Source organism: Podarcis muralis, chromosome 13 (genome assembly GCF_964188315.1).
Source record: "Podarcis muralis chromosome 13, rPodMur119.hap1.1, whole genome shotgun sequence".
Taxonomy (NCBI): domain Eukaryota; kingdom Metazoa; phylum Chordata; class Lepidosauria; order Squamata; family Lacertidae; genus Podarcis; species Podarcis muralis.
This window is the reverse complement of record NC_135667.1, coordinates 21180228-21195480: the sequence shown is the minus strand read 5'-3', so window position 1 is coordinate 21195480 and position 15253 is coordinate 21180228. Positions and strand designations below refer to the sequence as shown.

The 15253-nt window shown below is 49.9% G+C and overlaps 2 protein-coding genes across 5 annotated transcripts; one reads left to right on the top strand and one right to left on the bottom strand.

Moving 5' to 3' along the window:
* The first annotated feature begins 2515 nt into the window (after window positions 1-2515).
* Window positions 2516-3425, top strand: LOC144325098 (uncharacterized). The gene is made up of 3 exons (XM_077917153.1): window positions 2516-2876; window positions 2993-3122; window positions 3235-3425. Exons 1-3 carry the CDS (start codon window positions 2782-2784, stop codon window positions 3313-3315), a joined length of 306 nt encoding a protein of 101 aa, XP_077773279.1. The 5' UTR covers window positions 2516-2781; the 3' UTR covers window positions 3316-3425.
* Window positions 3426-7057: 3632 nt separating this feature from the next.
* LOC114582653 (zinc finger and SCAN domain-containing protein 23-like) lies at window positions 7058-13232 on the bottom strand. 4 transcript variants are annotated; one of them, XM_077917143.1, is made up of 5 exons: window positions 12996-13231; window positions 10979-12283; window positions 9797-9920; window positions 9244-9333; window positions 7058-7934 (listed from the first exon to the last, which is right to left on the bottom strand). In XM_077917143.1, exons 2-5 carry the CDS (start codon window positions 11777-11779, stop codon window positions 7357-7359), a joined length of 1593 nt encoding a protein of 530 aa, XP_077773269.1. In that variant the 5' UTR covers window positions 11780-12283; window positions 12996-13231; the 3' UTR covers window positions 7058-7356. The 4 variants fall into 4 exon arrangements, with proteins under 4 accessions (XP_077773269.1, XP_077773271.1, XP_077773273.1 ...); XM_077917145.1 differs by having other exon boundaries at window positions 7058-7826; window positions 12996-13229; XM_077917147.1 differs by lacking the exon at window positions 9244-9333 and having other exon boundaries at window positions 7058-7826; window positions 12996-13232.
* Window positions 13233-15253: the final 2021 nt, after the last annotated feature.

Here is a 15253-nt window from a genome sequence, read left to right as displayed (position 1 = left end):
GAGAAAGGAGCTGAAATGGAGAGTGGCTTGCCTAAGACTGCCTAGCAAGTTCATGACAAAAGTAAAACCTTTGTGCTGCATAATTCTGAAGGTGTCAGCTTCCCCTGTAAGGATTTGGATGTCTCTTGTAGATCAGAGCAGTCTAGGACCCTGCCCACCTGCCCCTGCAGAAGGCTCTCGCTTCCCATGTCTTCCAGGGAGTCCCATGTCCCCTCTGTGTCAGAAGAACCTGCATCAGAAAAGAAACACAGTGTGGTTTGGCCAAAACTGGCTGAAGAGAACAAGGAACGATATCAGAGGTTGTTCAGTCACCAGAGGTGAAGTGCTGCTACTCTCATTTGGTCCTTGGAATATCAGTCAGTTAGGAGGAGCTGCATATTTCCTTGCAATGATGCGCCCTTCCAAGCAGCGGGCTCATGGCCTGAGGGAAGGGTCCTTGAAGCAAGAGCCTCCTGGTCTGGGCTTGGGACCTGCCAAGCTGCCCAGATTGTTTTTTCTACCTCTTCAGCCAAGAGGGTAGTTGCTTACTGAGCCCAACTAGCGCTGCCTACACAGAAGTGGGAGGGGCCACAAGACTTGGGGGGAGGCCCCACACCCCTGTGGTTTGCACAACAAGACTTTAAAGCAGAGGTTGGCTGGCCATCTGTCTGGGATTCTTCAGCTGAGATTCCTTCTTTGCTGGGGGTTGGGCTCGATGAGCCTCGGGATCCCTTCCAACTCTATGATTCTGTGATGCAAAAAGACATATCTTAACTCCACACATATATATTCCTGGGTCTGAACTGGCAGTGGCCAATCTGGATCGAGACCTTAAGATGGTAGTGGAGAGCTGGATGAAAAGGCCAACCCTGTGTTCTGCAGCTGTGAAAAAGGCCCATTCCGTGCTGGGTGGGGGTCACTTGAACATGCATTTAAAAACAAGACTGTGGCTCCCAGAATGCCATTCTACAAATCTGTGGTGCAAAAACACTTGGAATACTGTAGATCAGCGGTTCCCAATTGGTAGTCTGCAAAACTCACCTAGAGGGTCTGTGGCTGGCACATACCCGTCAACAGTCTGGGACATCCTGTCTTCTTGGGGGGGGGGTGTCATGCAAAATTGTGATGCCCCAAAGTGCTCACGCCTTCTCCTCCTCCTTCCCTCCCCCAGTATGGCCAGCCTGCATAGAGCACCAGCCCCACATTACCCCCACAGCTGCCCTCCCAAGAGACTCTTCTGCAGGTGTCTTCTTGCCTGGCTTCCATGCTCAGCCTTTGGTGGACAAGGGGAGAAATGGCCTGCAAGGTCACAGACGATCCTCTTCTTTTAGCTTCTGGGTTAGCTGAACCGGGGAATTCTGCTGCCACTCACACTTCCACCTTCTCATAGATGTGGCCTACACCCACTCTGCCACTCATAAGTGTGCACCAAAAGTGTATGTCTGTGTTTGGATAGGAATACATGGGCAGGTCCCTGCATAATGGCCTGCATAATGACCTCTAATAACCATTTGGTTTGGTGTGGATAGGAATGTATGTGTAGGTGACCCACCTTGGACACCTATAATGACCACCCACTTTGGTGAACACAGGAAATGAACCATTGCTTGCAGTCTGTGGCGAAGGTGTCAATTTATCATCCCTGGTTGCTCATCCCCTGGAGTTCCTTCCAGGACAGTCTTGAGGGCTCCCTGCTGCCTCCAACTTTGCACTCTCAACACATAGTAATTTCTAGGCTACTGAACTGGGGCTCAGTTCCAAACTGGACCATTTCCCCATGAATCCTAATTAACAAATAAGCAATTAAACAAAATTCTTCTTTCTCATTTCAGGGTGGGTAGGAAATGGTCAGTTTGGAACTGGGCTGCAGTTTAGTAACCTAAAATATATTTCTAATAATCCAGTCTGCTTCCCACATATATTTAACTTCACTAATTAGATGGGCTGAACTATAGATTGGGTAAGCGTTGTTCTTTCTTTTCATGTTCCAAGTTGTTGCTTGAAATCTGCTCCTTTGTTGATTTCCATAAACCTGTTAGGCCTTCCATGAACTCTTCAGTCCTGCGTATTTTTAAGTAAACTGAACTAGATTCTCAGCCCCACCCTCAATATGTTCCCCTTTTGGGTGACTTGGAATGGGGAGAACGGTCTCTGCTTTCCTGCTGCTTCGCCAGTCCTGATCCCCACAAGGACCCGCCCCCCTTCTTTCTTGCCAGCCAAGTTTCCTGGGAGTCCCTTGGTGAGAGGACGCCGAGGGCCAAATGCCCCCATTCAGCTGGATGGACTGATCCTTCCTCTCTCCCGCATCTGCAGTCCTGCCGGCAACTGGCCTGGCGGGCAAAGGAGCGACCCATTTGGTTCGATTTGGGTCGTAGTTTCCACCCTCACCCCCCGCAGGAGAGGACCTGAGAGAGAACCTCCGCGCACGGCTTTCTGCGAGGCGCCATCCCTCCCCTCCCCTCCCCTCGTGCCCCTCAGCCGCGCGCAGCAATGGGGGTAGAAGACTGACTGGCCGACCTCACAGGGCGGGGGGGGGGGGGTGTCAGGACTACCGAGTCATCATCGCCCAGGGAGCGTCCAGCGAAGATGCTCGACGGTGTCCGCCTGGCAGCAGGCAGCGGGAATTGCGAGGAGGATGCTCACTTGCCAGGGCTCGTGCGCCCCGTCCCGGATCCTTGCCGAGGCCGAGGGAGGGAAGGAGGCGCTGGCAGAGGCCGAGGGAGACGCCACCCGGGGGGCAGGGCGGGCGGTGATAAAAGGGCTGCCGCTGCTCCGACGGCACCAAGAGGTTGAGCTGGCAGGATGGCGCTGAGCGGAGTCAACCAGAGCCACGTGCAGCCCGTTTGGGCTGAGATCCCGTCCCGTTCCGCAGACATCGGCGCCCGGACTGTGCCCAGGTAAGCCCGCCCCGTCGGGCAGGGACCCTCTCCCGGTGGCGATGCCATGGCCCGGCCCTTCTCCTCTTTACTCTCGTTTCCCGCAAGCTGACCTTCTTCTCCCCCTCCTCCCCTAGAATCGTCACCTTGGGGGAGTACAGCTCCAAGATAATCTGCAGCATCATAGTGAACTCATTCGGCAGCGCCTTCGACAACCCTAGCGCCCTGCCCACCCAGAACCTGCTCGCGGACCCCGTCAACTCCAGGGTGAGTCTCTCTCCCTCCCCGTCGGGCGGGGGCTCCAGACGTGGGTCCCTCCTTCGCCCCTTCGCGCCGCTCCGTCCTCTCTAACGCTCCCCCGCCTTCGCCTCTCCCACAGCTGCCGAACCAAGACACCCAGGAGGAAGTGAACATCTTCTGCCAGGCTATGCTCATCCTCAACGGGCTGATCTCCATATAACGCTAGGCCAGAGAAGGAGCCGGCGCCCTCCGCAGAAGTGCCGCCTGGACGTGGCAGCCTCGACCACGTCCCCCCCCCCCCGCCCTCAATAAACCTGCTTTTAGCTCTCACTGCTCTCCCGGAGTCTATTTAGGCTGAACGGGGTGGGGGGTGCTGGCAAATAATGGAGTTGGGAAGGACACTCAAGAGTCATCTAGACCAACCCCCGCAATCGTCCCTGGCAGACGGCCATCCATCCTCTGCTTAAAACCTTCCAAGGAAGGAGAGTCCACCACCTCCTGGGAATGCCCCTTCCACGGGAGAATCTCTCTATAGCAGGGGAGCTTGCAGCCCTGGAGGGGCCCAAGATGGCAGGAAACACCGTTTTGCTTCTTGAGAAGGGCTTCCCTTTAACCGGCAATGCCCAGGACCCAAGCTGGAGGCTCACCAGAAGAGGAGACAAGGATTCTCATTGGCCTCTTTTAAAATAAATAAATAAATAAATAAATTTTTATTATTTTTTCATTAATAACATCTCAAATCTTGCCATGTCATATCCAAAATAAAAAAAATAAAAACAATCCAATTAAACATTTCATATTGATTAATTTAATGGGGCTTCCCATTTTCTGGCTGGCCAGGAGATAGTCTTATTTTTTTGCTGCATTTTCTCTATTATTTCCAAATGTCTTCAAACCACACACCACCAACTTCACCACACCGGCTCTACACAGTCGTATCTTGGAAGTCGAATGGAATCCATTCCAGAATCCGTTCAACTTCCAAAACGTTTGGAAACCGGAACATTCACTTCCAGATTTGCAATGTTCGGGAACCAAAACATTTGAGGAATAAGCTGTTTGAAAACCAAGGTACGACTGTACATTCAAAACACTACTATAACACTCGAACAGTCATGGGCTCTGCCCAATAATTCTTTAGTAAGTCACCCAGAGTAGCTGGAACAACCCAGTCAGTTGGAAGAGGTACAAAAATTAATTATTATGGAAATAGGAGGTGGCAATGGCAGCCATCTTGCTACCTCATAGAACCGCTGCAATGGAGACAACATGGTGGACAAAAGAGGCTAACAAACTGAATAAGAGCACCCAGTCCAACCTCCACAATGCAGGAATGCGAACATTATTTTGCTCATGTTGAACATGGGAGAAAGGAGCTGAAATGGAGAGTGGCTTGCCTAAGACTGCCTAGCAAGTTCATGACAAAAGTAAAACCTTTGTGCTGCATAATTCTGAAGGTGTCAGCTTCCCCTGTAAGGATTTGGATGTCTCTTGTAGATCAGAGCAATCTAGTACCCTGCCCACCTGCCCCTGCAGAAGGGTCTCGCTTCCCACATCCGCCAGGGAGTCCCATGTCCCCTCAGTGTCAGAAGAACCTGCATCAGAAAAGAAACACAGTGTGGTTTGGCCAAAACTGGCTGAAGAGAACAAGGAACGATATCAGAGGTTGCTCAGTCGCCAGAGGTGAAGTGCTGCTACTCTCATTTCGTCCTTGGAATATCAGTCAGTTAGGAGGAGCTGCAGATATCCTTGCAATGATGGGCCCTTCCAAGCAGCGGGCTCATGGCCTGAGGGAAGGGGCCTTGAAGCAAGAGCCTCCTGGTCTGGGCTTGGGACCTGCCAAGCTGCCCAGATTGTTTTTTCTACCTCTTCAGCCAAGAGGGTAGTTGCTTACTGAGCCCAACTAGCGCTGCCGACACAGACGTGGGAGGGGCCACAAGGCTTGGGGGGAGGCCCCACACCCCTGTGGTTTGCACAACAACAGGGAAATTAAGCTTAGTTTGCCTATCCATGTCTTAGACTCTCGCTCTTCTGGCTCTTAGCCAGCACATGACTCAACCTTCACATAGGATGGAGCCCGCAAGCAGAAAGTCTGAGATGTAGCTCAGACTTCTCTTCACTGTAACCACAAGATAAAGCCTGCCTTCAGATTACTGCTGTGAACTGAATGTGAGTTTAAAAAATAAATCTTACTTTTAAAGAAGACTGTGTTGTGTCGTTATTATATTAAGAGGGAAGTAAAGGGGAAAGTTACCGAGAACCATTCAGACTGGCCAAGCCAGACTGGATTGCTTAATTAAAGGATTCTAATGAAGCATCAACTTACTTCCAGTCAGATGCAAAGGGAATGTGCTCTGCTGTTTATTCACTAGCATGAGTGAGAAGGGATATCAAAACAATATATCCCCTCCTGCCTTCCTTAACATTCCCACACCTCCGTCCCTCCTTTGCTGCTTCTGCTTTGCTGCCTAACTCTCCTTGCTTCCACCACTCTCTCACAGATGCTGAACCAAAGCATGCAGACGGCCTCATCGCTGTCCGGTGCTGACCTCTAAGTACCTCTAGACCACAGAAGCAACCAGCGCCCACTGCAGAGGAGCCGTCTTCATGCTGCCCCCTTGAATCCCCAATGCCCCCCCCCCCCGCAACAATCCTGCTTTTAGCTCTCTCACTGCTCTCCTGGAGTCTCCTTGGGCTGAGCTGATCCAGGGGTGGCAGGGAATCATGGAATTGTAGCGTGGGAAGGGACCCCCAGAGTCATCTACTCCAACCCCCAGCAATGCAGGTATCTCAACTAAAACTTCTCTGCTTAAAAACCTCCCAGAATAATTGATCTGTAGAAAAGACTCTACCAACTGAAAATAGAAACAATGCACGAACTGTTGTAACCCAAGTAAATCCTTTAATAAAATCTATTTATTTATTTTTTAAGAAAAAGATACCTCCCAGAAAGGCGAGTTTACCACCTCCCAGGAGAGTCCTGTCCATGGTCTACAGCGCTGAAGCGGGGGACCTCGCCTTCATCTTCTTCTTTGGCAGTCGCTCGTAGCTAAGTAAGATTGTCTTCCATGAACACTGTCTTAACGGTGAGTTCCTGCTGGTAAACTACCAAGCATCCTTGGAGTCCATCGCTGATGCTTGCTTGTCATCATTATTTTTCTAGCCCAGCACCAGCCATTTTAATTACCCACAATGCCCCACGTAAAATGGCTGCCTCGAGCTGCCTAGACCACTGCTGTTTTTGCCCTTGCCATAGTCAGGATAGCCCACCAGGACTGATCGATTGGGGGGGGGCACCTGACATCACTTTGCCCAAGTGTTGGCCCTGGAAAAGAACTCAATTTTTTTGACCACTCTAAAAGATGTGTAATGGGGAGGGGGAAGAGATAAATGTACAGGCCCATTGGTCTGGTAGACCTGACTATCTTCCGTTAAGTTCATTTACAATCACCTCTTCTGTTAGAGGTCATGCCTGTTTTTAAGAGAAACAAATATGGATTCTGATCACACCTCCTCTCCTCAATGACACCTCTCTGACCTGGGGTAAAATCCAGTCACAAACACTTTCATGTTGTGAAGGCAGATATAACATAACAACAAATTCTTCAGCCCACCTTCAGAACTGAATGATATACATACAGCCAAATCAAACACTGGTTCAGCTGTCATTCCCTTTATGCTTCAAGTAGGCTGAAACATGAACGCCTTCTTATCCACTTATTTGTCAATGCATTAATTTTAAAAGAAAACATATTTTTTTACATTCCAAAAGGGCTCCAAGGGCTGGGAAGAATTCTGTTTGATATTCAGAGCGCTAGGCACAGCTGGCTGCTACTACCGACCTGCAGGAGCCGCTCACCCAAGCATGCTTCCTCATTGCTATATACAGTGAGAGGGGGGAAAGTATTTGATCCCCTGCTAAATTTGCCCGTTTGCCCTCTGACGAAGAAATTACCAGTCCATAATTTTAATGGTAGGTTTATTGTAGCTGTGAGAGACAGAATAACAACAGGAAAACCCCCAGAGACCCCTGAGAATTGTTGCTTTCTCCCCCCAGGTGGACAAAGGGTGGAAACAGGGGCTCCTTTCTCTTCAGTTACACCAGGAATGAGGAACTGAACCTTTGGTCCTCCGTCACAGCCAGCATGGCTAGTGATGATGGCAGCTGCAGACCAGTGATACCTGGAGGGCCAAATCTCCGCCTTACAGCAATATAACTCAGTCCCTGAATCTCAAGAGGGGCCTAGGCTCATCCCCAGGCCTAGGACTTCTCCCTGCTGTGAATTCGCTGGTGCTGCACGAGCGAGCGTTTATTGGCACACCTTCGCCCGCACTCAGCGCAGTGGGGTGGCCTTTCCCCCAAGTGTGTCCTCTGGTGCTTGGTGAGGTGAGAGGAGTCGACAAACTGCTTCCCGCACTGAGGACACCCGTACGGCTTCTCTCCCGAGTGGATCCTCCGGTGCACCGTCAAATGGCTGCGCTGGCCAAAGCGCTTCCCGCACTCGGCACAGCGGTGCCGCTTCTCCCCCATGTGGGTCTTCTGGTGGACGGCCAACGCCGACGGCCAACAAAACCCTTTCCCGCACTGGGAACACAGGTACGCGCTGCCCCTGCTGGCGGCGCCCAGGTGTGCTGGGAGCCCCTCAGCTCCCACAAGCCTCTCTCCATACTCTTCATTTCTGGTTGGTGCAGGGAGGGGAGAGAATCCGGACGCCGCTCCACAGCTACCAGCTGCCAGAGAGAAAAGAAGACTGCAGGCCTGAAGCTGGCAGGAGGAAGGCTCTAAACGATACAGCCGAGTATTTGCAGCCAGCCAACCCTGCGTGGGGTGTAAATGCACTAATGAATAAAAAGAAAAGAAATGTTTTACGTAAGGAACAGCTGGTGCCCGTTTGGACCAGCAAGGCAGAAAGTAGGGAGCCCAGTAGCAAGTAGCGTCTGGCCAATGACTGGCCAAGTCAATTAATTCTCGTTTTTTTCCTCCCACATTCACACCCTACATCTCAAGCACAGTGATTCCTTTTTAAATGGTCATCCCTTTCCATAAATAATTATGGGAAGGGCAGTTTATTCAGGGTGCAAAGAGTTGTTGGGAAACCATTCTATTCCCTTCGCAATGCTCTCAATTCCCAGAGTGGTTTAATAGTCAATCCCTCTTTGAAGGGAATTGTAGCTCTCTAATTGTAGCCTAGGGATGCGGGTGGCGCTGTGGGTAAAACCTCAGCGCCTAGGACTTGCCAATCGCATGGTCGGCGGTTCGAATCCCCACGGCGGGGTGCGCTCCCGTCGTTCGGTCCCAGTGCCTGCCAACCTAGCAGTTTGAAAGCACCCCCGGGTGCAAGTAGATAAATAGGGACCGCTTACCAGCGGGAAGGTAAACGGCGTTTCCGTGTGCGGCTCTGGCAAGCCAGAGCAGCGATGTCACGCTGGCCACGTGACCCGGAAGTGTCTGCGGACAGCGCTGGCTCCCGGCCTATAGATGAGCGCACAACCTTAGAGTCTGGCAAGACTGGCCCATATGGGCAGTGGGGGGTACCTTTACCTTTACCTTTTAATTGTAGCCTGGGGATGTTTTCATCCCCAAAAGGTTTTTGATTTGAGTTTCTACTGAAATGAGGCTGCATCTTAATGTTGTATTTTAATCTTGTTTTTAAGTTGTATTTTAATCAATTGTTTTTATATCTGGTGTTAGCCGCCCTGAGCCCAGTCTTTTATTTATTATTATAAAGGGGAATAGAGGAGAGAGAATGAGTGTGACTGGCACAAGGTCACCCTGTAAGCTTTATGGCTGCATCTGGATCTGAACCTGGGTCTCCCAGGTCCTAATCCAACACTAACCATACTGGCTTTCTTATGGCAACTCTGTAAAAATCATAGAATTGGAAAGGGTTCCAAGGGTCATCAAGTCCACACACACACACACACACACACACACACACACCGCTGCAATGCAGGAATCTCAACATTATTTTGCCCGTGTTGAGCATGGGGGATAGGAGCTGAAACGGAGAGTGGCTTTTGCCTAAGACTGCCTAGCAAGTTCATGACAAAGGTAAAACTTTGTGCTGCATAATTCTCAAGCTGTTAGCCTCCCCTGTAAGGATTGGGATGTCTCCTGTATATAACAGCAGTCTAGTACCCTGCCCACCTGCTCTTGCAGAAGGGTCTCGCTTCCCACATCCACCAGGGCCCCCTTCGTCGGCCAGGGAGTCCCATGTTGCCTCTGTGTCAGAAGAACCTGCATCAGAAAAGAAACGCAGTGTGGTTTGGCCAAAACTGGCTGAAGAGAGCAAGGAATGATATCAGCCCTGGCCTGAAAACCAGGAAGTGGAACTCCAATAAGGGACATCACATGAACTGGAACATAGTACTGCTGTTTCCAAGACATGGCGGAAACAGCTGGTATGGATGGCCCCATAAAAAAATTCTGTGAACAGGGTTGCTGCACACTAATTTTACAGAACTGGGGAGAGCTCAAGGGGAGAGCTGGAGGCAAATGTAGGGGTAGGGTGACCCAGTTGATCACCTGCAGTTCTGGGTTTTGTGGGGGGGGCACACCAATCACATGCGACTTAACACTTAGAACAACACTCCAAGTTAAACTCAACACTCAACAGTTAAAACAACAGTACAAGCTCTGCGCCCGTGAAGATGGCAACGCCTATGTAAACTTGAATTTCAAAAATGCAGCAACTACTCACCCAGAGAGCTGGCATCTCCTCCGCCACCTGCCTGCTTGGCCTTCCTGCAGAAGAGGCTCTGCCTGGTGTCTGACGGAGCCAGCACTGCCCTTGCCACGAGGGTGTCCTCAAATGGCCCTGACACCTGAAATTGCAGGGAAGGTCAGTGCAGGAACAGGGTTGGTAGGAATGAGCATTCAACATCCTGGCACAAACTCCCTGGAACAGCTTGGGGGAGCAAAGGACTTCACTGGGTTTGAGACAGAACTGGGGACTCTCACGAGTCAGCATGATTTGATGACAGAATGTCAGGAAGCCAGCCAGCAATAAATCATACAAATTATAAACTCAGGGAAGCCAGTCCTAATGAGCACAGCAACTCTTCTGAGTAGGTTTTGCTCCTACTCAGAAGATGCCAAAATCTCCTTCTCTCTGGGTCCTTCCCAAGCAACCTGAGACTCTGCTGGCACGCCTGTCTCTGCTCCCCCCTCTTCATAACCCCTTCTGCTCCTGGGATACCAGAGGGAAGGGAGCTGGTCACAGTAGGAGGGGAGACCCCCTGACTTCTTTATCTGCCTCCCTCCTCTCCTGCTTCTGCTTCTCGACTTCTCTCTGCCACAGATTCTCCCAGCTCACTAAACCCTGTTACCTCTTCAGCTTCTGACACTGCTTCCTCCAAGCCTGTCCCTCTTCTCCCTCTGATCTCCCATCGTAATCCCACCACCAGTCCCCTCGCTCTGAGCCTTCTTTCTTTGGGGGTCTCCAGCTGGCATGGCCAGTAGTCAGGGATGATGGGAGCCAGAGTCCATCAACATCTGGGGGGCAGCAGGTTCCCCACTCCTGATCTCCTAATTCTCTTCCCTGCCTTTTGTGTCCTGTCTGTTTAGATTTTATGTCTTTGGACATGGACATTCTTTGCTTCTAACTTTGGGCACTTACATCGTTCTCCATACAGCTAAAGTCTATACAAATTAAATATATTATTCCAAGCCTTCGTGCACCAGATTTTCACAGCTCATAAAGCAGCTTTGACCATCTTTGCCTTTATGAAGACATTTTACATGAGAAGGATTTTATTAGATGGTGATCAGGGGGAGAGAGGTGCTTTGTCTCCCCTCGCGTAAGCACCCAAGGAAAACTTCCCGCATGGTTAGACCAACTTGGGACCCCAGGGATCAAGAAGGAACTGCAGGATCCTCTCACCTGGAGTACCTGCCTCTCAGCCTCCTGCTGCCTTGCCAAAAAATTCTCAGCCAGGTTCAACGCCTGGGCACAGGTTTCTGGGACTTGCTCCCAAACTTGGCTCTGGACCTCCTCTGGCAAGATGGTCAGGAATTGCTCCAGGATCAGCAGCTCCAGGATCTGCTCTTTGCTTCGGCTCTCCGGCCTCAGCCAACGACGGCACAGCTCCCAGAGCCGCCGGCAAGCATCCCTCGGTCCCCTTGACTCCTGGTACTGGAACTGCCGGAAGTGCCTCCTCTGCTTCTCCGACACCACGGGTTCCCTCTTCAAGATGGCTGCCTTCACTTTCCCATAGTCCCTTCTGTCGCTAGTGTCCAAACTGAGGTAAGCCTCTTGGGCCTCCCCGCCCAGGGCTGGCAAAAGCCGGGCCACCAACTCTTCCCTCGGCCACCGGCAGGCGTAGGCCACGTGCTCAAAGGAAGCAAAAAGTGCCAGGATGTCATCCCAAGGTTCAGCCTCAGTGGGCCTTGCTCTCCCCCATCCAAAAGAAAAGGGATGTTCTGTCTCTGGGCCTTGGACCTCCCAGTGCTGGATCCTTCCTGCATCTGGCTCCTCCTTGACCAGTGGAGACACCTTCCATTGCAAGAGCTTCCTGGCACGAAGGACACAAGAAGCCTGTCCTGCTTTTTCTAGGGCTTGTCCCATTCTGAGGGTTGCTGGTGATTGCTCTTCCATTTTAATGCCTTGCAGGCTCAGTGGCGCTTGGGTCACAGCCCCCAGGTCTGCCTCGGCCCCCTCCTCTGTGGCCATCTTCTCTCTCATGGTACCACCTTCACACTCTCTTCAAACCTGCATTCTTGCTCCCCGAAACTCCCTCTCTCACATCCATCAGTGACTACATGAGGCGATTTGAGGCAGCCATGGAAGAATCGTAACAGCAACATCGTTTAAATAGACATCAGATCAGCCAATTACAAATTATTTTGTACGATAACAAGTGTGAACGAATCATTTTTTTTAAGGCAAGGACTTACAAACAGCATGTGTGCTGGCAGGCAACCATCTCAGGAAAGACGTTTTCCTTTTCTATCTTACGTAGCAGGGTACGTCTCTTTAAGAAAGCGCCTGTGTGTGTGCATTACTGAAAAATGAAGAGCAAAATAGTTTTTTCCTCCAGGGCTGTTGTTTTATGAAGGTGCAGATTCGATCAATTAAAACAGCTACAATGGATCAACTAGCGTTTCTTGACTCAAGTGAGTGCCCTAATTAGGATATGATGATCTGTAGAGTAATGTGACATCTCTGAGCGATGAGAACCAACTGTGCCTGAAATGATGAGATATGGTTAAAAAAAGAAATATTGGTGTAGATCAGGGAGAGGCTAGTGAACCAGGGTTGGCCCTCTCTCAACATTCTCAAACTATGCTTTTAAATGAAACCTGTTTAATCTCAGGGCTCCCGCCCAAGGATCTTTTGGTATTGTAGTTCTTGGGAGGAATCAGAGGCTTCTAATAATGTCCTCATCACTCTTTGCATCACCAGTACTTTTCAGAGTTGTTTGGGGGAATCCAGGGCATTTAACCTGGCTTCAAACTGTTTCCAGAAATGGCTCAGGCAAGGGATGGGGTATTTATGAGTCCAGCATTGACTCAGGATTGCACTCAGTTCTGTCCATGGTAGAGATATCCAAGGGGTGTCTGTTTATTATCTAGCTGATAAAAGGTCTGTTCTCCTGCCCATTTGTATGCATGAATTGCACAACTTTTCTGAAAGCAAAGCACATCCCTTTCGGCTGCACAGGCTTGAAACTCAAGCAGCTAAAGGAGATTTTGGTCTGCGGGGGTGGGCGGGTGGGATGGTGGAGGGTAACAATCTTGATTAGAAAGCATGTATGGTTGGGAAATTAATAATCACAGGGGTAGCTGCTAAGCACCCCCTGATCTTTATGCATTTACATCTATTTCCCTTTTCTCTCTCTAGCTAAAGCACCCTATGGGTGCTGCGTTCTCCATCTTCCAGGCGCCTCTTTTTAACTCACCCCTAGGACTGCCTCGCCTCCAGCACAAGCTCCTGATTCTCCTGCTGAAACCCTGCCCCCCTCCCACCTCCATCTCCAGAGAGGCGGAGCAGGAAGGTTCCTCTCCGAAGCCCCTCTCGCGCTCCCCTGCTCTATCATATTAACCCTTGGAAAATCTCGTTCGTCGCCACGTTATCAATAGAAAAGAGAAACCGGATCGGCGTCGCCGCAAAGCTGGCTCAAATCATCTAACTTTTCACGCTCTTTCCATACAATAAAACAAAAGAGGGGGGTGGGGGACAGATCTGCGGTTTAAGAATTGAAAGCAGGTTCAAAAATCCAGCCCAGGCTAAGCCAATGCCTTTGTATGCGCGATAACCTGGCTCTTCGGCGCAGTAGCATGGGTTTATGTGCGTGCACTGGAGTGCCCGTTCACACGTTACGTTAGGGTGTTCATGCCCCGAAGACCACAATTTTCTCCCATGCACATTAAATCCAGGCCGAATGTCAGAATGAGCCCAGGAATGCCGTGCGGATGCAACCATAATTCCCGTACAGCAGAATAACGCTAAATTATAACAGAATAACGAGGAATGCCAGTGGTGGCTAGTGCCCATCGGGAATGGGAGGGAGGAAGAAGGAAAGGTCAGTAATAGTTGGCTGTAGAGCCGATGGCTGGCAAATCACCACAGTAATTGTAGTGTAGTTCCCACCCTCCTCCTCCTCCTCCTCCCTGCTGAGTAGTTGTGCAGGGACTAAGGAGGGAGAAACTGGCAGGCAGTGCCACCCTCTGGGCAAGAGGAAAGTGAGAGGGTGGCAGGTGGTGGTTGGCTGAGGGCAGGCTGAGGTTAAGGGGGGGAAATGCCATTCACCCCAATGGACCAGCCCCTCTGCTGAAATCCCAATGCTCCTTCCTGAAGGATCTATTACATGGCTGTTCCATGAGAAGAGGGGCTGACTGTTAATCCACTCTGGAAATTGTAGAGTGGATAGTAGAAGTGGCAGTAGGAGTGTAGTAGTAGTACTAGTGTACTAGCAGTGGTAGTGGCAGTAGTAGTACAGTAGTGCTAGTAGTAGCAGTTGCAGTAGTAGTAATGGTGTAGTAGTAGTAGTAGTGGTGGTGTAGTGTAGTGTAGTAGTAGTAAAGGTAAAGGTACCCCTGACCGTTAGGTCCAGTCACGGATGACTCTGAGGTTGCGTCGCTCATCTCGCTCTATAGGCCAAGGGAGCCAGCATTTTGTCCGCAGACAGCTTCCAGGTCATGTGGCCAGCATGACTAAGCCCTTTCTGGCGAACCAGAGCAGTGCACGGAAACGCTGTTTACCTTCCCGCTGGAGCGGTACCTATTTATCTACTTGCACTTGACGTGCTTTCGAAATGCTAGGTGGGCAGGAGCTGGGACTGAGCAACAGGAGCTCACTCCATCGCAGGGGTTCGAACCGCCGACCTTCCAATCGGTATGCCCTAGGCTCTGTGGTTTGGACCACAGCACTACCTGCGTCCCTAGTAGTAGTAATAGTAATAATAATAATAATAATAATAATAATAATAATAAAGTAGACTCCTCATGAAAACTGATTTAACACTGGTTTAACTATCACAGCTTCCTTAAAATCAACTTGAGAACTGTTGCTCTATGAGAGTATTGAATGCCTGAGAATTGTAGGAATGGGGCAGAAATTTGATTAAGCTTGTCTTTTAATGAAAAGCTAACTAACTGGCACTTCTTGGACGAATACACGAACCAAAACACAGCTGCCCTTTGAAATTGTGTCATGCAATTTGCCAGCCAAACTGTGTGTGCAAAAATGCTTATGTTGAGGGAAATGCACATAAAATGCATATATTAATTAAAATAACACACAAATATGTGTTATTAGGGGGGAATTGCTCTCTCTCTGTGTGTGTGTGTGTGTGCCAAAACAACATACACAAATATGCTAATTAGGAGAAATTCATCCTAAAAATACTGATAAATTTGGGTTTTTTTAATTGCTAATTGTTGCAGAAATGTGGGGATTTGAATTTGAGACTGGGAAAATGAGAAACAGAGAAACCAGAACTGACAGGTTCACTCATCCATATATGGGAGCCATGACATTTAAATCAGTATGAATGTGGCTTAAGTGTGTTGAGAGGGCTCCTCCAGAATGCCCCTTTATTGATCATTCATCATAATTCATGTGGGGCATTTATACATCATCCCATACTTTTCAGTTCATTTCCAGTCACTTTCCTAATTGCAAAAAAAATCAAGTTTTCAAGGAAAAAAGAGATTA